A 27,009-nucleotide genomic window follows, 5' to 3' on the forward strand; every position below is an offset into this window, starting at 1 on the left:
ATCATCAAAATTAAACGAAATAAACATTTGAAATATGAGTTTGTATGTAATGTATGAATATAATATACAAGTTTCACTTTTTAAATGGAATTACTGAAATCAATCTACTTTTTCATGATATTCTAATTTTATGACCAGCACCTGTACATCAAGTGATTACTGTCCGAGAATTTCATTAAAATCCATCGACTAGTTCATGAGTACTACAGACAAACTTACACACATAAGTTGATAACACATAATTTATTCCTTATGTAATATATATTAAATAGGTGCAGCTGTGTTTATAGCCATTTCTTTCTTCTTCTATTGTGGCATTACTATGTGCTGCACAATACTATAACTTTCCCTAAAAAGAAAGGTCAAAGCACCACAGTGATTTCAAGCTTTTAGAATAAGAAGAGTGGATCTCAACGGGTAAAGCTGTTATTCTTATTCAGCAAACAAGTGCATGTTGTTTCCCTATAAACAAACCATTTGAATGCCCCCTCTCAAGTATTGCTGCTGTCGTCAATGGTCATGTTTGATAAGTGTCTATTGGGGTGGTGGGGGGGCATGCTTTGCTATAAGGAAGCAAAAGATCAAATTCTGCCATTTGCTCAGGGCACTCCACATGTTGCTAGGAGATAAGGGCCAACAAATTCAAATTTTCTCATTGGTTTAATCCTGGTTAAAGCTAATCTCTGCCCTTGCTGGGCTCAGCCTTGGGAAGCGAGGAGAAGAGACAAGTAAAATATATATATATATATATATATATATATATATATATATATATATATATATATTTATATATAAAATAAATAAAATAAAATGTAGGCCAGAGCAGAAACAAGAGCAAATCCAATGTATTTCAAAGGGTAGCCTGGAGGAAACAGAATCCATACTGTAGTACTCTGATGTCCAGCTGACACAAAAATCCCAAATTCTCAGTGTTTCACTTGTTGAGTTTAGAATGAGAGGACCAAAAAATAGCGTTCAGTATTTGCATCAAATACGAACTGGTTCATTTAAAAAATATATTGCCATGTTTAATAGGGCTGTTGAGATGCCGAGCTAGCGCCTAAAACAAGCTACTTTAAATGTTTTGCTACGTATTTATTTAAAACGCCTAAGAGAGAGAGAGAGAAAGAATAAAGATAAATAATGCTGGTCAGTCGTTGCAGATAAATATAATTAGCCACTTCCATTAAAAAAGCAAAACAGGACGCATTAAAACTGGGCAGTAATATTTCAGGTGGCGTTCCCCTACGCGTTGTCAAGGCAACGTCATGTACAAGGGGTCCTTTTAAGCGGGTGCAAACGGAAATAAGCGACAAAACAGTCATGTAATTTGTGTACGATTTTTTTGTTTTCTCTCTTTACATGACTTGACAAAACTTTCCTACCTCTTAGAAGTTATCATTTTCATCCAGCAGGTTGTTACTCGCGCAAAGAAAGAGAGAAAGAAAAAAAAACTTTCTCGGTGACTGAGTAAGGAAAGCCAAAAGGGACACAATTCCAATGAATAAGGGGGAAAAAAAGCGCGTCTCAAATTGACGTCTAATAGGCCACGCCCAAAGATGGACGTGCCCACGACAGGACTTTGGATCTACAGCTAAAGAAGCACCTTTAGCCGCAGCCAATGGGGAAACCAGTCACTCTGTGGCGTCTTCAATATGTCTTGATGCTTGTCTCCATCTGGTGGCGGGTTAAAGAGTGACATTTTGTGAATCTGCTTACAATTTATGACAAATATGATTTAAGCCTCAAAGTATTTGCATCAAAAATACAGTTTCAATGCTAGTTTTAACATCTCTATAGACATTTTGAAACTTAGCTCAAATTGTAAAGCTATTCAAACTATAATTGCCTTTGAAAATAAATAACCCTAACCCTTTAGTATTATTTTATTTTAGGCTAACTGTTTATTACTGTTGTATCACTGTGCTGTTAGTTGTGTATATTCTCTGGGTTTACGTTCTTCACCAGCTTTGTAAATGTTATGTCTCAAAAAAGCATTTAAAAAGGTGTCACTATATTTTAAAAGATTAGGTTACTCAACTAAAACAGATAACAATTGTCATGAATTGTCAGTGATTTCCAGTGTTAAATTACATATTTTGTGTGACAGACAACTTAACTTACAGAAATTAGCTTTGGTTCTGTTTTGTTCCTTAATAAAATTATTAAAAATAAAGTAAGTAAAGCTTCGTTTAAGTTCAAATGGTGCCGTAGATTCTGAAGTTAAGCATTATGTGGAAGAAGACGTCTGTAAATCTTTCACCATAATTGTTTGAGCAACCTGAACTTTAATCCTGATGTGAGATTTAACTCTGAAAAATGGATTTCCTGTATTTTGGAGCCTATTAAACCATCTAAAAAAATTAACTTTCAAAAATATCTACAAATGACAAATTATTGTTTATTGTTTGAAAGAAAGTCATTTGCAAGCTGTTGATTTGTGTTTGTGCCAACCTTGCTAGCTCTTGGTAACTTTAATGTACTTTTTGACATTTTAAAATAAGTAAATATGACTTTACAACAGGCCTATATGGTTAATATTAAACTAAGACAGATATCACACTAAAAATGTTATTAAGAGAAATAATAATTTCTTTTCAAACCTGTAGTTTTGAGACCTTTAGAAACAAACGTTAGAGACAACTATTACATGTTGTCAAAAACAAAAATACATCTTTACTGAACATGTTACCCCAACCTTCAGTGAAAATTTTCTATCGTGAGACATTAAATTGTCCTTGTTCCTGTCGAACTAAAACATTTAATTCCAACGCAATTTTTGGAGAGCTTCACTCTGGATTAGTGTTCCTAAAAACATGAATTATTTTATTAAAATAAAAGGAGTTTTGATTTCTCGTGGCCTTCATGTAGTGAATGGATTGAAAAGGAAAGTGGGTGACATCAAATAAACTAAGACCTGCTGTGATGTGGGTCCCACAGTTAAAGCATCCAATTTAATAAATCAAAATTTTTTTTGTCACAAATGCAAAATTCCAAAAATATCCAGATAAAGAAATTGTACCTTTAGTTCCATGCTTTCTACAGTCATTAACAGAAAAAAACACTGACTTCACCCATCAGACAGTCTTCTACCTTTTCTAAAACATTATTGATGAGTTTGGCCCTGGACTTGGCGCCACTGTTTTGTCTGCTGCAAGCGAAGTGCTTGAGGTAATCCATCACATGACAAATGAGTTTTGTCAACAGGCTGGAGATCTTCAAGTCGCCGGGAAAAGACATCTCCAGGAAGAGCCGAGAGGCGCACGCTTTCATCTCAGTTCCCACAAAGAGGACTGCACTTCCACCAGCATGGAGCAGAGTGGCACAAAAAGTAATGAAACAACAGAGAGCTTCTGTATACTTCTGTACCGTGTAAACCAGCTGAGGCAACAACATCATATTTCAAGTTCACAAAGATAAATAATAATTCAGAAAGCTCACTTTTCTCTGCTGTGTGCCTTGAACATTTAAACAGGTGTCTATTGAGGTAGATCATTTTATTGCAAAATGTAAATATTGCAAATTTCTGGATCATTATGAGAGAAACAAACAAAAAAAACAGAAGTCAAAATTTAAATGTGTATATCCTGGTGGCTTCTGGTCCACATCTATATACAAGGATTCTCTCGTGTGCATCATGTTAAAATGTGAACCATTACTGCTCTGATCTTCACTCATTTTCATGAAAGCTCATTACTCAACTTTATCACCGGCTAACCACTACCACAATGCTCCCATTGTTTTACTCTCAGGCCTCTTTGGCGCAGTTGGCATGGAGGCAGAACATTCGGTCATTGATGTCACATACTTCACATGCTGCTCCAGGACACAGCTGCTGCTTCCACTCTGTCACAGCTAACGATGCTTTTGAATTAAAGCACAACCATCTTCTAAAAACTGTCTGATTACTAAAGCAATTAAAAACGTTAAAACTGTAGATTAGTGCCAACTCCATTGTGCTAAACTATAGGATAAAGCAGATATTTACTTCAGATCATAAAATCTCCTAATTAGATTAAAATAACGTTGACTGGAAAACGAGATGATTCATATTACAAAATAAACAAAAAAATAAAACTGCTCTGTTGTTCAATAAAGACAGCATAAACTGTTAAACCCTCCTTGTGTACTGTCCAGTGTACATTTTACAAATCATTGTAAAAATTCTCCAACTAAAATGTTTTAATGATTTTATGTAGCACTGAAAAAAAAACCATTTATCGCCTGACAAATTTATTTTTAATTAAACTAAATATTTTTTTATGAATTACAGAATTTGAAAAGAAACTAGTGGAAAAAATATATTGTGCATGTTTGTAAAAATAAAATAAAACTTCAAAAAGAATTTTAAGATATTGAGAATTAGAATTTAGCAAAACTACAGAAAGGAACAATGATCACTTTATTTATTATTGTGAATTATTTCTTCAAATGATCATTTAATGTTTGCTGGAGGTGAAATGTTATTCTCCAAAGCAATGAATAAATGAATTACAGCCTGTACAATAAACACTGCAGGTCATTGATTTTCAACCTAAAATAAGATGTTTGGATGTACATTAAACTGATTTTATGGTAATTGCCTGAGGCCAAGTAAAACCCATAAGAGCAATAAACAATATATCTTTCTATGAAAAACATCAATCAATTTATTTATACACCAAAGGAAGAATTTTCTTTCATAAAGTGTTTTGTCTGGAAAAGCTGGAGAATATGAGCTAAGTGTGAATAATTTATATAACTCAGAATAAATTAGAAACAGACAATTAAATTTGAAAAACAGAATTGTGTTTTCAACTTGACATTTTGTAATAACCGTTTTCAAATGTTTCAGAAATTATGACGCTTTTCCAAAATGTTTTACCAAGCCAGTAAGTGCATTTATTATCTGTTACAGTAAAAATAAAAAAAGGAAGTCCTCAAACAGAGACAGTAAGTAAAGTTGATCAGTTTTCATTTAACCAAACAGAAATGTTACAGTTTTCAAACATACTGTACATTCAATACAGATTTGTGAAATGATTAAAGTCAGGTGACGTGTACTTTAGGCTGCAGTGAGCAAATAAACATACAATATTTTGATGCAGGAAATGCTCCAGGTCCTATAAAATAACTTTTATAATATGGTAATACAAATAGTAAAGACAGTTTTATAACAATACAAGATAATATTGATACCATACACTTTTACTAAGCCTGAGTTAGAGAATAAAATTGTCCAGAATTTTGCAGAGACACAGATGAAACTGATATTATATACAATGTGCACAGACTCTGACTGATTCATAAGAACATAAAATTCTATATCTAATATATTTTCTCCACCGAACTCAGGTGTTTTAGTTCCTGCAGCGACTCACCTTCTAATCTACTCTGATAAAAAAAAACAAAGTATCTGCTGTTGCATTAAAAAAGAAAAGCTACAGGAACTCAAATTATATCAAGAATTAAAACTAAGATAAGTGCAAACCTCTCAAACCTGGAAAAAAAAAACTACAGAATTAAATTTTTCACTAGCATACATGTGTAATAGGTAGAACTTTATATGAAAATCAAAATTACCAAATTGACCTACAATAGATTTTTAACTTTATCTCTACCACCCTAAAAAGTCCACCTAAAATAGATGCAAAATCCAACCCACTATATCACCCTCTTTATATATAGTACAGCATATAGAATAAAGCGTGCAAGATTGTTTTAAGTACATGTAAATACAAAGAACAGTGCATCAAGACAAATAAGTGGACAAAATGTAATATAAAAAAAACTATTACAAGAACAATTTTGTCAACTCTGTTGATATCCAGAAAGGTACATTTCTAAATGTATAGGAAACAATATGCAGCCTAAACTAATTTTTACCTTTCCTGCTCCTTTGATCAGCTGCCTGCAGGAAGATATTCATATCATATTATATTAGCTGCCATCAGATGGCAGCACTGTAATATTTCTGCAAACCACAACAAACCTCATGTTTATAAAATGAAACCTCTAGCTGCTACATGAAAACTGATTAATTCCACACACAAAAAAACCTTCTTTGCATCAAGTTTAATTCTGGTTGCCTGTGGTTAGAAGTGATGCCTCCTCGACTTGATCGTCTGCCTCCTCTTCCTCTTCCTGTGGCACTGCTCCCTCCTCTCCGGCCAGGGGAACCCGCTCTCAGCGGCCCGGTAAGCCTCGTCGTACTCGTCGCTGTCCGAGTCCACCTCAGCTGCGGGGAACACTCTGTCAGGGAAAACGTCTCCCAGCTTGGAGGTGAAGAAGACCTCGAGGCTGCGGCCTGCTTGGGCCACTTCAGAGTCAGGCTGTGGTCACAGAGTCACAAACAAACTGAGTTATCTCTGACTGGTATTCAAACTAGAACTGATTTTGATGCCTAAACAAATATACAGACACATTGTTTTCTTTTTACTTACATAATTAAACTTTGCACAATTGCGGAACATGAGATAAACATCAGCAACGAACTGATCTGCTGAGCTGTAATGTTTGGAATTCCCCTTATTGAGTCTAGCTCTGATTACAGACAGATCCATCGGCCTCTTGATGATTTGGTAGTAATGGCGTGCCTGGATGACAAAGCAGAGACATTTAAACACTTTTATTTCATCTCAGTAAGTTCTTAGAAAGATATTAGTTCTTCAAGCACCTTCTGCTTTGCACTGTGTCACTCCAGAATACGCCTCCATTTATGCAAACACTGTAATTTAAATTTTTTGAGGAAAGATCATCGAACTAGATCTTCAATTTGAAACTAAAGTCATGCATCTGGTCAGGATTTGTACTTTTGCTATGTAAATGTGTGAGCCTGTGACTAATCTGCAAGTATTTTGACTCAAAAACTTTGAAACTTCTCAGCAACTGACGACAAAAAGAGGGTTTTAGACGAAGAACTACTGTCAAAAATGAGGTTATGTAAACAAAAATGGAAAGAATTCAATTATTTTTAAAGCTCAGCTTTGTGAATATCTTACAGAGATGAAAATGTGTTTAACACAGTTGTAAGGCCCTAAGGATATACTCATGCTTTGAAGAGGAAAAAAAAAGAAAAAAATGAATATGAAAGTAACTTTATTAAAAACAAAAAAGTCCACATGGGAACACAAAACCCTGACACATACAGCAGCCAAAGTGTGTTTGTGTGCACTGAAACAAAAGGAGAACTCCTCAGGGCACCACTGTGTGCCTGAAAGTAAGATGAAACATGAACGGTAAGTGTACAAATGATCACTGGAGCCGGATTATCAGAACACAAAGACTTACAAGCGGACTGACGGGTTCGTGGAAGGGGGCGCTCAACATGTTGCTGAGGATCAGAAGAGTCAGTCGCTCACATTTCTGTAAGAAAAAAACAAAACAATAAAAAATTAGGAGGGAAAACATCAAATAAAATTAAAGACCTAGCATTCCTTAAAAGAATGCAATTATAGACTAAAATCCTCCTGTGCTGAGAAATGTTGAAGTTTTAGTCATTTTGGTAAAACCTTGAAACTACCTCAATCAGTTGTAGATGTGCATTCTAATAATTAGTTTCTGTAAATTTCATTAAAATTTCTCCAGCGGTTCATGAGATATTTTGATAACAGAGAGACACTTGAACACACAGAAAGGAACGGGCAAAAACACAATCATCCGCCTTCGTTCTTCAGTGGTGAGGAATAACAAATACTACTAGCTATTGTTTAAATCGATGCAAACAAAAGAATATCCCACTCTCTGGTCACATGCTGACAGTCCGTGGGTGTGTACTCCAGATGTTCTCTCGTTCTCACAGCTGTATTCAATCTCTGGCTGTACAACATCTCTGCACAGGCTGCACACCCAGTCACCTCTGAAAGGGAAAAAAAAAACAAATCAGCTCATTACAGCTTCAAAATCCAGGTTCAAGAACAGGTGAGAGAATGTTTATAACTCAGGATGCATCATGGGAATCTTACGTGGGGAAGCTCAGGAGAGGCGGGACGTGGCAGGACAAGTGGAAGACTTTTGGACAGCGGTCACAGCACAGCAGCTCGCCTCCTATCAGACACACAGCACAGAAGTCCTCGCTCTCCATCTCATCCACGTCCTGCTCAGTCTGGACCTCCTCCGCGACCCTTTGAGCGGCGGGGTTTGCGATCAGAAGAGGCCTCTGAGCAGGACCGATGGGAGACTCCTCCTCCAGGTCTGAGCGAAGCGGCTGGGGGTCGTCAGTTGTCAGTTCAAGTTCAGATTCCAAGTCCAGCTCAGACTCCACGGAGGCCTGGGAGTCTGGAGGCTGACCAGACACAGCATCGGAATCTGTTTCAGCCTGGAAAATTGGATCATAATCAGGCTGCGTGTCGGACTCCGTTTCAGCATCTCCCAACTCTGCGTCGACATCTAATTCTTGTCCATCCTCCGAGTCTGCTCCTGCATCTGAGTCTGGGTCTGCTTCATACTCAAGACTTGGCTCCAGACCCTCACACAGCCTCATGTCTGCTGCAGCTGCTGGTTTCCTCTCTGCCACGTAAATAAATTCAGCCTCAGATGATGATTGTGCGTTCAGATCAGAATCCGGGGATGCGTCTGAGTTCAGCTGCGGGTCTGGATCGATTAAAATGAAAGGATCTTCTGAGACAGACCTGGGATCAGAGTCAGAGTCCAGGTCGAGTGCAGAGTAATGTTCTGACACATAATTAGAGTCAGTGGGAAGCAGGACAGAGGCTTTATGAGAGCTCAGTCTTCTTCTGTTGTTGTGACTGTCAAAGTCGCTGCTATTTGAGGATGTGGAGGACTGACTGTGGGTTTGTTGTTCTGAGTATGATGGCGCCGTAAGAGAGCGGGTTGTCCTCCTGGTGCCAGATGCTCCAGTTAGTGCCTAAGTTCACAAGAGAAAAAAAATGTGGATTTTAGCAACTTTTATTAGTCAGTTTATGTTTTGTTTAGTTTTTAAAGTGATCTTTTTGGTCAGATTAAAAAGTCGATATCACTCCATCACCTAAATGTTTCAACAAAAAAACAGAAACAGTAGTCATAAAACTAACATTATAATATCAAATTGAAAACCTAAGATTCCTTGATGGAATGCACCTTTCATGCCAGAGTTTTAGGATCGTTTTGTGTTGAAGTTGAAATGATGAAGTTGTGCTTAATCTCATGTAATATTTCTACATGTCACACTCAAAACATGTTGTCACTGACTCTCAGCTACTAATTCATTAAGTTTGAGCTCAGTATCTGTAAATTTAACTGAGTTATAGTAACTTTTGAGTTAGCTAATGTCGATTAGCTGTGGTAATCATCTTGAATTGGACTGACTCCAAATGTTTCTCAGTTACAGATGTACATCCCATGATTATTTCGTAAACGATTCAGTTAATACATTCAGTAGTACCATGTAGTGGAACAGCATTTTCTTTACTTTTCCTTATTCTATTGTTGCTCTTGTGTATTTCTTTTGTGATGTAACTTTTATTGGAAAGCTCTTTGGTCACCTTAGTTGGTTGTTGTTAAGTGCTATATAAATCAATCAATCAATCAATAAGTAGTTCATGAGACATTTTTCTAACATACAAGTTGAGAGCAGACACTAACAGTTATTGGCAAAGTTTCAAACAGACATGTCACGATCAGTTAATGCTCACAATACGTGTTGGGAATGAGTCTCAGCTACTACCACACAAGATTCTAGATAAATATCTGTAAAACAGATGAAGTTATAGTCATTTTTGTGCTTGTGTCAGCCATCTTGAATTGAACTGACTCCAAGAATCAGCTGTAGATGTTCATTGACTACTTTCTGAGAGCTTCATTAGAATCCATCCACTGGTTCAAGAGATATTTTGCTAACGCTACAGACTTTTACTTTAACCCTCCCGTGGCCTTCAGATCAAAAGGACCCAAAGTTAGAGGGGCTTCTCTTCCTCTCTTCAGTGACGATGGCTTCAGGAGAGTGAAAAGTCTTTAATGTTACTTTTCAAATACTTGAAAATATTCTGCACTGCATAAAAAAATAAGCCAAACCTCTGATGTTCCAAAGTGCCAGGTTCTCTGCTGAGGGATGGGTTTTCTCTTGTCTGTCTCGCTGGCGGGCAGAGGGTCGCTCTGTCTTCGCCCGTGTGGCGGAAGCTGCGACACGAGTATTTTGAGACGCTCTAAACAAACAACTGGAACTCTGGGCCGGCTCGAGTCCTTCAGAACCTCTCCGTTGCTTCAGAGTGAAGAAGAGAATAATTAAAGAAAACGAAAACGTCTTCTCATGACTTGTGCTTAAACAGATGTGTGACTCAGAGATTGCACACCTGCTGAAGCCGTTTCTTGATGATCTGTGTTTCTCCTTAGCGCCATAATCAATCTCTTCATTCACAAAAGCAATTGGATGATCTAAAAAAAAGGGTACAAAGATGCCATTCATTCTGTTGAGTGTCCTGATAATTTCAGGATAAATGCATCTGATAGAAGCTTTCAGCACCTGGCTCTAGTTTGTAGGGTAATGAAGGTGACAGGCATCCTCTGGATGGGACCTTGTTAGTTTCCTTGACAACACAAAGAACTCCGTCTGAGGCTCTTCTTTGTCTGGGATCCACGATGTCAAACTGAGAACAAAATAATAATGTTAAAACAAATTTCAACATGAACATGACAATACATTTTAATCATCCAAATACTGACCTTTGATAATGCTGCAAATCAGCAAACGATGCAATATGACCATAGATCAGGGGAGTCAAACCCAGTGATGCAAGGGGGCCAAAATTAAAAATTTGGTCCGAGCCAATGGCCGATCACGATCAATATTTATTAAAAATTACATAAATTAACCTTGTTTTTAGATGTATTATGTCAAATCATTCATATAGAAATATCAATAACCTTTTCCCAGTTACAGATTATACAGAATTTAGAGCAAACAAACTTTATTGAACACAGACAAATAGATCAAACTTCAAAAAGCACTTCATTAGCAGCCATTTCTTACGCCTCACTCAGCTTTTAAATGAATTTTTTAACATTAAAACAGATTTTTTTTAAAAAGCCATCAACAAAAACCTGATCACACAGAAATTAAAACTATATATTGTTGGCTTGTAAGTCACAGTCAAGAGAAAACTTCACTAATTAGGCTCAGTTTTTTAAAGCAAAATAAGAATCAGAGACTCAATCTGTCCCAGACTAGAGGGCCAGACCTAATGAAATCTAAATGTTATCTTGGAGGCCGGATCTGGCCCGCGAGCCTTGATTTTGACACGTGTGCCATAGAGTGTTCAAATTAGACAGACATAGCTACCACATGAAGCAAATGGGCAATACCATAGATGACCTTTAGGGGGCATGAAAGAAAGAAAAACTAGCCCTAAAGCCAGTATCTCATTGGGCTGCATCTGTTGGAGACTAGCTGGTGACCCAAAATGCTGAGAAAATAGTTGAGAATTTTAAGTTGCAGTCTCACTGAATTCTGAGTATTTGCAATCAAGTGACCAGCGAGCCGTGCGGCAGCATTTTGCTTTGGTCAATTTTTGAAAATCATGGCCTATTGTTGTGTGTCCAGCTTGCAAAATTAAAATCTAAATCTAAATTTAATCTAGGCTGTTCACATTACTTCATTTCTCACCTCCGCTTGCATCATATCCACCTAAACCCACTTTGTTCCCACACTGGCCAACAGGGTTTGAATTATCACTGTCCTCTTCTATCATGTTCTCCAAATAAAATAACTTCAAAAACAATAAAAAAAACAAGTGTTGAAGTTGACCTCAAACCAACACTTGATGTCACTGTCATTAAACACACTTTACATTTATGCTTTTGACTAATTCTAATCTAATTCTTCACCTGCAGTTATTCTCTTTTTGTCTTTTTCTTTTCCAAAAGTCCAAATGAGCTATTATTCTTTTATTTTGTTAGACTTCCAAGTCTGACTTTTTAAAACTAGTACCTACTACACTGTGAGTTGTGGCAGCTGGGGCTGACCTGGCACCAAGCTGATGAAGAGCCTGAGGATGAGGAGCTTCCTCTCCACACGGTGGTCTGGCAGAAAGTTCCTTCATTTTAATTCCCCACTCTCATATTTCTTTTATATTTCCACACATTGAAAATAAATAATGTGATTCCATAACATCTGAACATGCTGATACGATGAGATGAAAAGCTCCAGAACAGCGGCTGAACAGATCTAAATCATTATTTGCATGCCAACAATTTGTATTTGAAACCTTTGATCTAGTTTTATGCATTATTGATAAGCAGTGCAAAGCAACAGCACAGCCTCAGCTCCTCAGTGTGTGATTATATTTTGATGTTCTACCTTCTTAGCAGCTCCTGTTTCTCGGCTGTCAGTGCATCCTGCAGGCCTTTCGGTGTAGGGGCTGCAGGAAGGGGCTGTCAGCTCCGTCGGGATGCTCCTGGAGCGTCCCTTCCTCCTCGCGCACACAGAACCAGGGCTAATCCTGCAGCTCTGCACGTCAGGGACACCATCGTGGGCTGTCGCAGACACCTCCAGGGATGTGGACCTCTGTCAGAAACATTAACACACACAAATAAAATAGGGTTCCAGGTCGAATCAAAACCACAAACACACCTGTTCATGTCATTAACAACTGAAAGGAGAAGGAGAAAGAGTGGGATGGGTGTGGTGGACGAATGAATAACAGCATCGCTCAGAAGCTATTCAGTAAAAAATCAAAACAACTCTGTCCTCACAAACATGCTGCATATATTAGAGTTATTGCACAGGGAATGAAAGGTTGGATTAAAACACCAATTATCAGATGCAAATTTGGTGTCAGGTTCAGAGTGCTTTAATTAAACCAGACTCCTCCTCTCATATTACAGTTTAACTGATGCACAGAATTTCTTTAAACACCTCAGCTGTTTCTTCAGCTAATGCAAGGAGGAAGGCTGATAAATCGTTTAGTGCCAGCTTTTTTTTTTAAATAACGTCCCATTTTATTCTAGCACACCATCATACATATTCAGGCCAGACTTAAACTGAGCTCATTATCACGAGTATCATGTGATTAAAACACTTACCTGATCCCAGCCCCCTGGGAGAGGGATGCTAGATTCAGACTGTGGAGGAGAATAGACTCTAATCCTTCTCTCTGGAAGATGGTGGGGAGCAGGAATTTATCTTGCTGTAAACCGAGGCTAAAATCAAGCTGGCAGCTCCTGCTATTCCCTCAGTGACTCATTAATGATAGGTTAAGTACATAAATGAGCGTTCCCTGGTGGTTTTATACATCATTTTTTAATGCAGTGACTCAAATCATGTAAAAATAACACATCTTTGTGCTTGTAATCATCCATCTCGAGCATTTCTTAGAGAGGTGATTATACAGCAGGTAAAACCACCGGCATCAAGTGTGATTATGATGAAGAGTGTCTCGTTTTAGGATGAGTTGCTTTGAGCTGCTAGGCTTTAATTGTCAGAGCAGATCTTTGTTTTCCCATCATCCTTTCTTCATGAAAGCAGAAGCAGGTTTATGTTGCACCATCTGCTTTTTTTTTTTTTTTTTTAGGCAAGCTGTCAACTTTCAGAAGTGACAGCTTGGGTTTAAAATACAGTGTTGGTTTCAGCCATTAACGGTTATCAACTGAAACTAAATGCTGCCTGAAACTCAGCACCACCTCTTCCTATATAAAAACATTTTATTGCGTTTTTTTTTTAAGTTTGGCAACATTTTAACAACTTTCACTGTGTAAATCTTTTTGTTTTTAATCAGGCTTTTTACACCTTTGTGCTTTGTTACTCTGAACAGAGTGAACATCTGTGTTTTCAGAGGAAATGGGTTTGACTGATCCGTGGTGGCTTTTGATAGGTCTGTATAAACAGTTTTTGTGGTTTACCATATCGTGAAAAAAAAAAAAGTTGTTTGAGCTTTTAGAAACTGAGCTAAAACCACAAACAAAACAAAAAAGAACATCGACTGAAGTGCATAAAATCCCACCTGAGTCTTACTTTGATAACACGGCAAATTAAAACAATGTTCACGACTCTGCTGCTTCGCCTGATGTTTTATGAAGTTATTTGCCAGAAGAATCATCGAGTGAACGTAGTGTCTGAACACCTACTTACAGAAAATGCTGCATATGCTTTGTTTTTATTTTAAAAATGTTCTTATTTTTATGTCATATCAAATTTGTTTCTGTGCCAGGCTGTACGGATTTAGTTTCACAGCATCAAGTGCCATATTTAAAAATGTGCCCATAATTAGCATAAAAAGGCACTGAGCTGAGCTCTGCTTCTACTCAGCCAAAGTAAAAACATAAAAAGCGCTACAAAAATAGCTGAGAAATCCATGAGGTGAAATGGTTTTCAGAGTTAAAGAAAAACATTTTATACACTTACAGAGGCAGGTAAATTTGTTCCAACCCTTAAGAACTTTGTTTTTAGTGACCACTGTGGGGTTTTTTCCTTCTTAAACAAAAGGGTACCAACACATTTTTCTGCATCAGTAACATGATTTGTGTCATTTGTTTTTGGGTCTATGATTGCAGGGTTATTATGAACCTTCTCCCTCACCTTTCCATCTCTGTGGTCTCTGAGCATCAGTGCAGATCTGGTCCTCTGCTCTGCTGCTGCAGAAACCTGAAGCTGGTGCTGTTGGACCGGACTCTGGTCCCTCCCGTCTGCCTCCAGCTCCTCATCCAGCAGGCCTCTGCTTCCACCCTCTGCTGTCCGTCCACAGGTCTCCTCCTCCTCTCTGCACCTCTCCTCAGTCATCACATCTCTGTCCATGACTTTGAGGCTGACCTGCTGCTGTGGAGCCGGGCTGGTCAATAGCTTCCCCTTACACTGACCCAACCTGCCACGCTCTGCACTGAAGTGGCCGTCTAGCGCAACATCTTTCCAGGGTTGGTGACAGGAGGGGTATGGTATGGACTGAGGGTGGGATAGGGTGTCGGCATTTTGTGGCTGGGATGCAGACCCTGAGCTGCAGTTGACTTGAATGGGTCCTGGGAGAGGAGATGCAGGAGGAGGACACTGTAATGAGCTTTCTGTGTCCCAAAACCTCTGGAGCTGCTGACTCTGGTGCAGCGAAGCAGAGATAAGAGCGGCCTGACTACAGCTGGAGTTGAAAAGTGTTGTTTCCATCTGGCTTTTGTCCAGACTGGACAGATCTGACTGAGGGGGGAGACCATGCAGGCAGCACATCTGTGGCTCGCAGCAGGCCTGGTACCCACAGCCTGGATCTCTGCCTCTGTGAAACATGCTAGGCAGAGTCAAGCAGGAGACGGGCTGGGGCCTCATAATACTGGAACAGGCCAAACCAGAAGGATAAGCACAGTTTCCCTCTTCAACAGTCAGCTGGCCTGCAAAAATCACAAATATAACATGTCTGAGGCATATGACACTGAAAGCTTCTAGTTACTGTTCTGCTTTTAGCTTGCTCATTTCAGCCTCTGTTCTGCTTGTTTAACTTTACACTGGAATTTTACGAAAAGTGCATTTTTTTCAATTTTGAAGTAGATTTTTAATAATTTAAATGAAGCAAAAAACATTTAAATGCAGTTCCCTTGTTTTGATTGCAAAAAAATGTTACCTAAAGAGGAAATCTCCTTCGTCCAGTAGCTTGCATCCCAGTTAAATTTGATCCTGACAGGACTCCAAGAGTCTGTGTGGAGCGACGCTTCAAGCAGCTGCTGCATCTGGAGTGAAATCTGCAGAGCAAGAGTGCCGAACATGAGTACAAACAGCTTATCTGTTACAATGAGCCTCAAAGAAAAGTTTCAAACTGTACTCATCTGAACCACGACACACATTCCTTTTTTAATCAAAAGTCAATCACTGTTGTGTCGAAGAATACAAGCGTATATCCCATTTTAAATATCTCATTTGGTTTATAACTAACTAAAAGAACATTGTGAAGCCATATGTTGGATTAAATCTTAATAGTTTCTAACGTGACAGATTTGTTAAACCTCTCTTGTTCCTTGTATGGGCGAAACTTAAAGTACTGCATCCTACACTTCATTTGAAGCATCCTGTTTATTTTTAAACCCCAGCTGCCTGATAAATGCTCCCATGTTTTGAGCTCATTGCTCACAGAAATACAGGTTATCTGTAGTTTCTGAGCCCGAGCTGAAGTGACGCCACTGATGCGGCTTCAGCAGTTTTCAGAGGCTGATTGTAGCACCGATTTTTCATGCACGTTGAGGACAATTGTTTTTGCAAGATTAGCAGAAATCTCTGTGACTGGCAAACTGACCTTTACAAGAATAATTAAAATTCTACTTCAAACATAAACTTGGCAGGGAGTTCCTTTTTTCAGCTGATAAAAAGACCCTATATTTGTTTCTCTACTTCTGCCCTCACATGTGTGGGTTTGTGTTACAGTGGGACAGTGGACAACTGTTGACCGTCTCACCAGAGCCCTGCTGAAGAGAACCGGGCCTCTGCAGTGATGGGTCGTGGCCCAGGTGATGAACTTCTGAATGTGGTCCAGCTGGCCACAGATCTCTATTGCCCCTTGCAGCTGGTCCTCCAGACGCTGCTGAAAGTCCTCCGAAATCTTCTGCAGGAAAAAATCCAGAAATGCACACGTGAAGTCGTGAAGTGTTTACTTGCAGAGGCAGCGCAATCAGTAGATCTGTTTTATTTTGACAGGTGTAGCTCCTGAGATGTCAGCTTTAGCGACGTTCGCAGATGATTACTGGCTCTTGTTTGCTTGGTTTCGGCACTGATTAAATCACTGCAGTTATGGATTCTCTGCATGAACACTCACGGCTGGCTGAGCGATAAGAAGGGAAGAAAAAGAAAGTAATTACCTCCAGTTGCTCTATTAATAGGTTGGCTCGTTTGTTAAGCTCGTTCATCATAATCATCTTTGCCATTTTAATCTGGTTCTCTGCCTTCCTGTGTGCAATCTTCACTCCATGTAGTCTACACAGACAGAGAGGGGGGGAAAGGTTTCAAAATTTATAAAAAAAGCAACAATCCAGACAATAATTTACTCATTAACATGCTAAAACACGTTCTGTTTGATTATTCACCATTAGTGCAAAGCCTGCCTGCACTTTGGATTATAACTCTGTGTGTGTGAGTTCAAACTAACCTGTCTTCTATTTGTTTAGCACTGTTTTCCACTGAAGACCTCCTCTCTTCCACTTGAACTATCAGGTTCTCAAAGAGCCACTGCTGATCCTGCAGGGCCTTCCCAATCTGCACCACCCTAAACACACAAGAAATCCACCAAACTTCACTAATTTATTCTTTGGGCATTAAGAACACCAGAATTAACTGCATCTCCCCAGAGGAAAAGACATTATGCAGGTGACCTTCGAGGTAGCGACTGCACTGTAACATCACAGAAAACAAACAGGTATGAATACTTAATGAAAGCCAGGCATGGCCAAGGGTAGTGTATGCAGATGCACAAGATAAAAGTGACAAGGCAGTTAGAGAGCGTTTCAGCTCAGAGGAAGTGTTTAACCTGCGGTTAGCCTTTTTCTCTGCAATGTCCTTGTGCCGCACATAGCTGCAGACTGACCTGTGGTTTTTGTGGGAGGACAGGTGACAGCTGCTGCAGCACAGAAGGTCACATGACTCACAGAAAAGTTCCAAGGGCTCCTGTCTGTGAGAGTGGCACATGAGGAGGGGACAAGGATACGACCCCGGGCCTGAAATACATGCAGACAAAGGGGATGCAGAGAAAAGAGCATTAAACAACAGTCCATGAGAAGTTCACACACACGCACACACACCCACATGAACTGCTTTTACAAAAAGCTTTTCAAAGATGCATAGAAAAGGGCCAAACAGTCACCTGGTAAAGTGCTACCTGCTCAATAACAACTGTAAAAGAAGCAAAATTTCACTTTCTTTTGATGCTATTTGAAGAACTAATTTCTAAAGTGAATGTCCTTTTTAGTTTGGAGACCAAATAGGAGATCCAAAAATGATTTATAATGCAACATCATACCCTGTCTGTCATGTTAACAAGCAAATTATTGTCCGTATAAGTGAGCACTTTGAAATCATAGAAAATGGACAAATTGTGTTAAATTAAATGCAAAAAGCCAATTTTATGTTTGTCTACTAGTTCATATCACTTTGGAGGTGTATGTTTAGAATTTATTATGTTTTTATGCAGTTTTCTCTGTCTGCTTCTAAGAAAACTTCCATTTAAAACTTCAGAGCAAGTAAAACTAACACCTAAAGTCAAACTGTTAAAGTTTAACAACTGCCAAGAAAGGTTATAATGTTGAAATGGATTGTTTGTGAGCAAAATTACACAACAAGAAAATAAGATATTTAAAGGTTTGCATGAGTTGGAACAAGAGCTACTGTAGAGTCATCTGGGAGGGTTCTTTGTGTGTTTGATTGCGATTTATTTATTTATTTTTTAGTCTAGCCAGAGATGTGTAATCTGAGACTGCTCATGTTAAAGGGGATTATATATGTTTTACAGTTAAAACATGTATAAAATGTTATTTATTAGGCATTGGAACATCTGAACTTTTAGTTTGAAGACTGATAATGAAGCTCACAAAGAATCATCTTTATTTGTGAACAAAAGTGAAGAAAGTTCAAGGTCAAAGTCCTGGGAATTTGGGGTGCTGGGGGTGCTACATCACCCCCTGGTGGATGCCAGAGAAAACAAATGTCCAAGCACAGCTTAAAAAACAATGAAGAAAAAACTGAAAACATGTTTAGTTAGTGCAAATTTTAATAGTATTTTGATAATTATAAGTTTTGAAAATGTGACATGCTGCACACACGCACACACACCCACTGACCACACACACACATCCTCACTGCAGCCCCCACCTGAAACATGTTCCCACAGCTATGCATGAGGTAAAGCTAAACTAAAAATAATCCTATTTCCAAAAATGACAAATATATATCTTTTGACAGCAGCCCCAACTTTGTAGGTAAAACTACTGAAACATTTTTGATGATTAAACATCACAAATTACTTTTGATGTGATGTCTTCTTAGACTTTTTTTTATCTTGTTTTTTTTTTTTTTTCAGCATTAAATAAAGGGAGGCTCCAAAGATGCACAATAATAGCAAAACATGCAATAATATTGCTGAATATTGAAATATATAATATTGCAGGACAATAGATTTTGGATACATCATGCATTCCCATTACGCTCTTAGTTATAGTCTGTCATTAATTCCATCGTGGCCGTTTTTATATAAAGTATTTAAATATGACCCAAAAAAACAAAAAAGGTACAGGATTTAGATGGTTCGGAGTTAAATGTGATAAGTGATGTTTGCATGCTATATTAAAGGTATTCATTGCAAACCATAAAATGCAACATAAAAAAGTTATCCTGAATTAAATAAATGTTGCTTTTTGAAAGAATTTACTCCAGTAGTTTTTTCAGATCTACTGATATGCAGTTCTGGTAAGCAGGTCCACACTCCATGTAAACAAAGCACTTTTGTTTGAGTGCTTTGCTCAACAATCAAAGCGTAAATATGCATCAACACATCAAAACTGTCAGACTTCTTCATCTCAAGCAGCTGTTTCATAGACGTTGCCATCGTTGACCTATTTCCAGTCACTTCAGCTGTTTCCGCAGGTAAACAAACGCACGTGGCAGTTAGAAGTTGTTCGCAAATTTGGTTTAAAATTTTAAAGGACACATTAACCATCAACTTATGAGGAAAAAAAGGTGCATATTTTGTTTCCTGTTTTTCTTTTTTGTTTTGTTTTTCTTACCAGTCTTCATGACATTGCAATGACTACCTTTAAAGCTGGGCCACTGTTGCACTTTGAAACAGAAACTATAAGAGGGTTTGTGGGAAAGAAGATGAAGATAACAGAAGCTGAGGTTGCAATGTGCTGAGTGACAAAAAGTAAACAATATTTCAGTACACGGGCTTTGAAATACCATCAAATTACTTCAAAGGCAAACAAAACACACAGCGAAATATATGACTCACACTCCTGTAAATAGGTCGGAGGAGAAACGTTTGGCCCACAGAACATCAATCTAACAATAACTCGAAGGCAGAAGAATGCAGCCCTGCCACTCTCTGCTGGCCAGCTCACCTAATCCAACCCCCCGTCCTGCCTGCAGATCATCACAGATCTCTGAGGCAGAGCGCTAAGCATCACCTTGGGTGCATCAGCCTGATCTGACTGACCACATCCTGTCTGTCAGTAAACTCATGCAGCTTTTCTCACAAGAGCACAAACTAAACAGCACCACTCCCATATCGCAATTAACAAGTCTAGGACGTGCTTGTTTTGATTTAATTTCTTGCACAGGGTAGGCCTGAAAATGAAGGAGGCGATGAAGAAGTATGCTGGGCATAATTGAGGGGCTTTAAATAGCAAGACACTAAAATTAGCAGAAATGAAATCATCCAAGCACTTCAGAATCTGGGCCATGAGTTAAAGATAGGTATAATGAAGCACACGGATCTCCAGGAACTCTTATCAACCAACATCATGCATTATTCAGTGCAAATGGTTTCTGCTGAAACAATACTAAACATAACAAACAACCAGAGCACGAGGCTTTTTCATTTCTACTCGGATTTCTTGCCTTGTCCAGCAGGAGGAGGCAGGGAGCCGGAGCTTCTCTGGTGAAGGTCAGGACACTGGGTGGCACTGGGCCTTGGCTGCTGGTAGGAATCAGTGTATTGGGAAGCAGCAGAGGCTCTCTGATGCTGGTGCACATCGGTGCACTGGTAACACAACCACTTGTTGCACAGCGTACAAAGACTCTGTGCAAGTGTTGGCTCTGTGCACTCTGAGCAGATCTGAAAAAAACCAAAATCTTTTTATAACATAGAGTTAATGCATGATCAGAAAATAGGATGCCATATGTCAGTCAAACATTCTGCTGTGCTACTTTGGGCTGGATCACACTTCAAAGAGCTGCTATATGAATATGCTTGAAAACTTTCTGTAGAATAAAAATGAGCTCCTCTTTAGGATAAAACTAAACTTGTTATTACAACCCCAATTCTGAGAAAGTTGGGACATTGTGTAAAATGTAAATAAAAACAGAATGCAATGATTTGCAAAACTAAACTTTTTGCAGATATAAATGTTGTACCCACATTTTATTCACAACAGAACACAGTAAACATATTAAATGTTGGAAAGTAAAATAATTAGAATTTTATGGCAACAACACATCTTAAAAATGTTGTGAACACTACCCAGAAGTGCCGTTGTTTCTTTTTGGGGCAAAGCTCATTTAAAATGGACTAAGGCTGAAGACTGAAAACTGTTCTCTGGTCAGACAAATTGAAATTTGAAATTGTTTTTAGAAACCGCAGACGCCACATCCTGCATTCTAAATAGGAGAGGGACTATAGGGCCTGTTATCAGCCCGCAGTTCAAAAGTCTGCCTCTCTGATGGTATGGGGGTGTATTAGTGCCTCTGGCATGGACAGCTTACACATCTGGAAAGGCACCATCGATGCAGAAAACTATATACAGGTTTTAGAACAACATCTGATCCCATCCAGATCACGTCTTTAACAGGGAAGGCCTTGCACATTTCAGCAAGACGATGCTAATCCAAACATTGCATCCATTACAGCAGAGAGTTCAGGTGCTGAACTGACCTGCCTGCAGTTCAGACTTCTGATCAATTGAAAACATTTGGTGCAAGATTAAATGAAACATCCAGCAAAGAAGACCGAGGACTGTTGACAGAATCCTACATCAGACAAGAATGGAACAACATTTCCCTCCAAAAACTGCAGCAGCTGCTCTACTCAGTTCCTAAACCTTTACAGATTGGTGTTAAAGAGGGGAGGCTTCACAGTGGTAAATATGGCCCTGTGCCCACTTATTTGAGATGTGTTGCTGCCATTAACTTCAAATTTACCTCATTTTCCTGTTCAAAATTAGTACAATGTCTTAGTAAATATATGAAATGTTGAAACTATGTTCCATTGTGATAAAAATATGGGGTTATAAGATTTAGAAATTATTGCATTTTGTTTTTATTTCCATTTTACACGGTCCATGGTCCCAACTTTTTGGAATTGGGGTTGTAAATTCATCAGTTAAGCATGCGATTAAATTTCAAACCATTTTTAATGTTGGACAAAAAAATGAGGATTTGGAAACTGTCATCATGAAAAACATGAAAGGTATCAGAAAAGATGCAGCCAACTGATGCAAAGTACAGCCTGTTATGTTATGATTCAGTCTCTGTGGAGATGTTTAAGATCCACAGTTGACTACTTTTGCCAACTGAAGAGTAGAAATATCACTCTGGACTGAATCCATCTGAAAGCCCTGTCCAAAGGCAATAGCAGGAGTATTTCTATCATCAAACATAACTTGTAAAGTGAGAAGAAAGCAAAGCAAACACAGTCAGCACACCAACTTTACACAGAAACGCTCCAAGTGCAAAGTCAGAGACTGCTGCAGAAACCAAAAGCACCTTCTGCTGCGTCAGAAAGACAAAGAAAGTTCAAACGAAAAAGAGGAAACACTGCTTATAAGATATCTTACCTTCTCCATTCTGGAGCTTTGAGAGAGGATGTGTTTGCCTGCTCAGCTGCAGGGAGACGAGAGGAGAGAAAGCAGCCCGTCGCCTCAGCAGCAGAAACTCTGAGGCTTCCACCTGAGGCAGGAAGCAGTGTGAACCGAGCGCCGGCCCCAGAGGAGACAGCTTACATGACAGCCTGCCTGTGCTCTCTCCTCCCACAGTTCATCCAAGTGTAGGACCCCTCTCTGCAGAGGAGGAGAGGACTGTCAGATACCTCTCTCTGCTTCGGGTGCTGTGCTGCCACCAAAAAGGAGAGAAAATTTCCGTTTTTTTTTTTTTTTTTTTTTTCTTAAATAAGCCTGTGCATAATAATTGGGAATTAGGGAGATAACATAATTATTTTTTTGTAGGACAAAATATCCCTGGAAGCACTTCCCAAAATGGAGGAAAAGGAAAGACCAAGTGACCTACAATTACGAAATTGTAACACATGCACCTTTATGGGATTCTTTTGAATTTCTGGAGCAGGATTAGGCGAGGGTAGCCTGTGACTGTGCCAGGATGCCAGGATGTGTTGTGCTGGGTGAGAACAGGTGAGGTATGGCCTTCTTCTTTTTTGTCAGGCTGAGGAGAGGACGGGTCCCAGAGGGGCAACATGCTAACGTAGAACATCAAAACCGGGTCAGGCTCGGATAAGCTCCAGATGGAACAAAGATCCCCTCCCGCAGTTCCCTCTAATAATGTGAATTCAGTTAGGATTGGAGCGCAACTTAAACAGCACGGAGTTCAAAAACGTAGACTCGAATCAGAGATATTTTTAATAATCTGTATATGACGACAAGACAGCTGAAAAAGGAAACAGCAAGCTGTGTGAAAACAACAAGAGAACTTCACACCAAACATCAAATTTAGCCACATGAAGTCTGCCTAACAACAGCTCTAACAGCCTGACCTACAAATCTGACAACTTTTTCTCTGGCTGTTTCAGTGGGGAGCTCAGAGCAATCCCGCTCCCTATTGTGCGCTCAGAGACCCAATTTGAAACACAATTAGTGAGTTGTGGTGCGCCCTGTTCTGCTCTGTAGCACTTTTCCAACCTGTGCACATTCTTTCGCTGCACCTTCACAGCATTTCACACTAAAGCCTCCCGCCAAGCTCCCGCGCCCTGCTAAAGTGGCAGCAGATACGCGTCCCATCTCCAGAGACGGGACAATAATAGAAAGCTGAGCTGCGATCTCTCTCGTAAGCTCCGTCTTTGTGACATCTATTAACACCGAGGGGATGAGGTCACAGAGGAAGCAGGATTATCTTCAACCAATCTGAAGTCAAGGTGCTGTTTTTACTACTTTACACCTCAACCAGCTTACGTTCCGGTCTACAAAAGAAATAGGTAGACAAAAAAGAAATTTTACATGCATATATATATATTTTATAACCAAACCCAAATATGTCCTTTAAATGGGGACAGAATATTTGGAAGTAAAAAATCCTGATTACGGGCATTTCACAAACTTTAAATTATGATTTCTTGTTATTAAATGAAGGAATGTCAGAGTTTTAAGATTATTTTATGATAAAAAGGGACGGAGTTATAATTGTTTTGATGAAATCTTTAAATAACGTTATATCTTGTAAGATGTGTGAGTGCTCAGAGGATGACTCTCAGCTACTTCCACACCAAAACTACCTTAATATCTGTAAATGTGACAAAGTTATATCCGTTTTTGTGTCCGCTAATACCTATTAGCCCTGGCGGCCATCATGAATCAAGCTGACTCCAACAGTTAGATATAATCTAAACGGTTCACTTTGAAAAGTTGGTTCGCTGGTTTCTGATACTTTGCTAACAGAAAGGCAGAGCTGACTCAAACAGTTAATGCTGGAGTTTTAAGTAAAAATGTCACCCAATGTGTAACAAAAAGCATCTGTGATGTGAATGACTCTCAGCTACTACCACAGCAGATTTCAGCTCATTATCTGTAAAACTGGAGGACTTATAGCCTTTACTTGGTGCTTCCTGATGCCTAAACTCATCATGTTGCAGATATATTGTTAAGTCTATCAAACATAATTGTTTTTATAGTTCAGCTTTATGTTGTATTTATGCAAAGGCAGTAAAAACAAAAAATATATGTTTGTTTTCCCTTCATGTGTAAAGCCAGCATTAGGTATGAAGGAAGCACTTTAATTCTAAAAGCTGTGGGAATTTGGGCTTTCCAGTTGTTTTATTTCTGACATGTTCTACCTGTTCACTTTGTGAGAGCACGGAGCAGCATGACAGGCAGACGGCAGAGTGTCTGTCTGCCCCCGCATCCATCCTCAGCCTCCTGCCTCTGCATCAGCAGCCTCACCTCCAGCGCATCACCGAGCGTCACCTTCTTTTTTAGAAAGTGCGCAGGAGATTCCGCCCCTAAACATGGAGCCAGCCTCAGAGCAGCGCAGCCCGACCATCAAAGTCCGCGCACACGGACACTTTCCCGCAATTAGATCAACCGCAAACTGCATCACTGCGCGAAAGGATTATTGATTATTACTGAGGTGACTTCTTGCGACGCCCGTAAAAAAATAAACAAAAAATAAATAAATAATAACAACACGCTGTCAGCCGAACACATGATGAGTGAGTCAGAGTGTTTGTTTTCGCTCCAGAAGAAACGAGACTCTGCCTGCAGGGGAAACTAAATCAGCATCTCACCTCTGCTGCAGGAACAGAAAAGAGTCTGAACGAAGCTGCAGGTTTCTCTGGACCTGGACCTGGACCCGAGCATCTCCGGGTGGCGCTTCCGCCCCCCACCCCATCGGATGTCGCTCTTTGGTCCGGACAAAATTTGGGAGATTCCAAGTCTCGCAGTTAATCGTGAGACTTTCTCGTGCAGCGATACTTCTGACGTTTCCCCGAGCTGAAGGCAGCTGAGGCACCTGGAGAGGGAACACTTTAAAAGGCTTTCCATCCCAGAGGGAAATGAAATACACCTTAATAGAGTCCAAGGACTTTGAGGTTTTTAATAGTTTATTGCAAATATACTAAAAAAAAGAAGTATAGGTTGTGTAAACACAGTATATGTCAAATATACTAATGTCACACTTTAAAACAACTAGTTATAAAGTAGAGATAGATAGATAGATAGATAATGTTTACCAAACAAAAGTAAAAAATATAGTTGTAAATAAAATGCGAACTTTAAAGTTTGTTTTTTTTGTGCTATTTTTATTTAAAATAAAGCATCCTAACATACCCGACTTCTTTAGATATTTAAAAAATAAAGGTAATGTGAAATATATAAAAGCTTTAACTTTACAGTATATAGTTACATCAATATGCGATCAAAACTACGATTAAGTCATTACCCCTGAGGAAAAACACCTTTTTAAATATTCTAATCTGTATTTTTACCATGTTTCCCCATGCATATTAAAGACGTAGCTGCTGAATATATTTAGAGTAAAATACTCTAGAGAATCACATCCAAGGTGTTAAAGTGTTCATGCATTTACCTGCCATGATTAAGATCATTGTAAATCTGAATAAATAGAGAATTTCAATCTCCAAATATATTTCCGCTTTAGCATAATATTAAGAAGCTTTTACTTTGAGAACTTCTTTATGCTGCATTATGATTTGTGGAAAATTATTGTACTTTTTAGTGACATGTTCCATTTCTGACTAAGATTTTATGCACAAATTGTGTGGTTGAAACACAGCCACAGAGTCAGCATCACTTTAACTAAACATTAAAGTTTCGGGTTGTTGTAGACTCTCAGCCGTCCAGGACATGACAACCCCAAGAATTAAACACAATGCACCTGAAGGTTTTTACTTGTTACTGTAAGATACTTCACTTCCTATTCAAAAATACCTTTTTTATGTAGAACAAGAAAAGAAGTCCAGCTCTGCTCACCTCTAATGATTTGAATATTTCCAACTTTCAGACTCTGTAAGCTGCTTTTTGTTGTTGTTGCTTTTATCAAATATTGTGGCACTTAGGAATGGTTTGCAGATAATGGCATATATTTAAAAAACAGAAAAACATTTTTTATTAAACCATGCCTAATAGTTTAATTATTTACATTATATCTACAAATTTTCCATTTTTATTTAGATGCATCATATTAGTTGTTGTTTAAAGAGGTTGTTTTATTATGTTGACTGCTTTCAAGTTTTAAGTGAAAAATAACTTTTACAGTTTAAAACTGCATTTGAATGCAGAGTTGTATAAGCTGTGACTTGGCTTTCTGTCATTTTTTACATTTTAATATTTGGGTTGTGCAGCTTCATCTTAACCATACAACAGGATTTGTCTGCAGACAGAGGGACAGTAACATGGCACCTGGCTCCCACAGAGAGCCTCTCAGTGATGAGAGCTAATAACAGCACGGCAGTGACAGCAGCCGGAGTGACGTGCACAGACGTAATTAGGTTACCGGCTGCCTGTGATAGCTGGTGTTACACTGCTGAGCCTTTTGGGATCTTACCAGCTCCTCCTGATGCAAACCTTTGAGGAAGGCTGTCACTGACATGTCCCTTATTTTAAAAAAATAAAGAAAGAAATTCAGATCATCTGAAAATATGTGAAATATCAATTTCTGTTCCAAAATGTGGTATTTGCTCTGTGTGTGTC

At 38.9% G+C, this 27,009-nt stretch overlaps 2 protein-coding genes across 4 annotated transcripts in view; both read right to left on the reverse strand.

Moving 5' to 3' along the window:
- Positions 1-1,486, reverse strand: part of stk33 (serine/threonine kinase 33) — an 18,246-nt gene extending 16,760 nt beyond the window's left edge. For both annotated transcript variants that reach the window (XM_025002511.2, XM_017441020.3), the window contains exon 1: positions 1,386-1,486. The gene's annotated coding sequence lies outside the window, so the exon portion shown is untranslated. The remainder of the gene's footprint in view (positions 1-1,385) is intronic.
- A 3,372-nt stretch (positions 1,487-4,858) lies between these two features.
- Positions 4,859-25,197, reverse strand: trim66 (tripartite motif containing 66). Of its 2 annotated transcripts, none has more exons than XM_017442192.3 (18): positions 25,086-25,197; positions 22,414-22,635; positions 20,480-20,696; positions 17,457-17,586; positions 17,022-17,138; positions 16,735-16,849; positions 16,335-16,481; positions 15,510-15,627; positions 14,489-15,279; positions 12,272-12,478; positions 10,439-10,562; positions 10,269-10,350; positions 9,991-10,177; positions 7,944-8,845; positions 7,720-7,837; positions 7,270-7,344; positions 6,423-6,575; positions 4,859-6,311 (listed from the first exon to the last, which is right to left on the reverse strand). In XM_017442192.3, exons 2-18 carry the CDS (start codon positions 22,420-22,422, stop codon positions 6,075-6,077), a joined length of 3,729 nt encoding a protein of 1,242 aa, XP_017297681.1. In that variant the 5' UTR covers positions 22,423-22,635; positions 25,086-25,197; the 3' UTR covers positions 4,859-6,074. The 2 variants fall into 2 exon arrangements, with proteins under 2 accessions (XP_017297681.1, XP_024858510.1); XM_025002742.2 differs by having other exon boundaries at positions 22,414-22,687; positions 25,086-25,163.
- Positions 25,198-27,009: the final 1,812 nt, after the last annotated feature.

This window comes from Kryptolebias marmoratus, linkage group LG15 (genome assembly GCF_001649575.2).
Source record: "Kryptolebias marmoratus isolate JLee-2015 linkage group LG15, ASM164957v2, whole genome shotgun sequence".
NCBI lineage: Eukaryota > Metazoa > Chordata > Actinopteri > Cyprinodontiformes > Rivulidae > Kryptolebias > Kryptolebias marmoratus.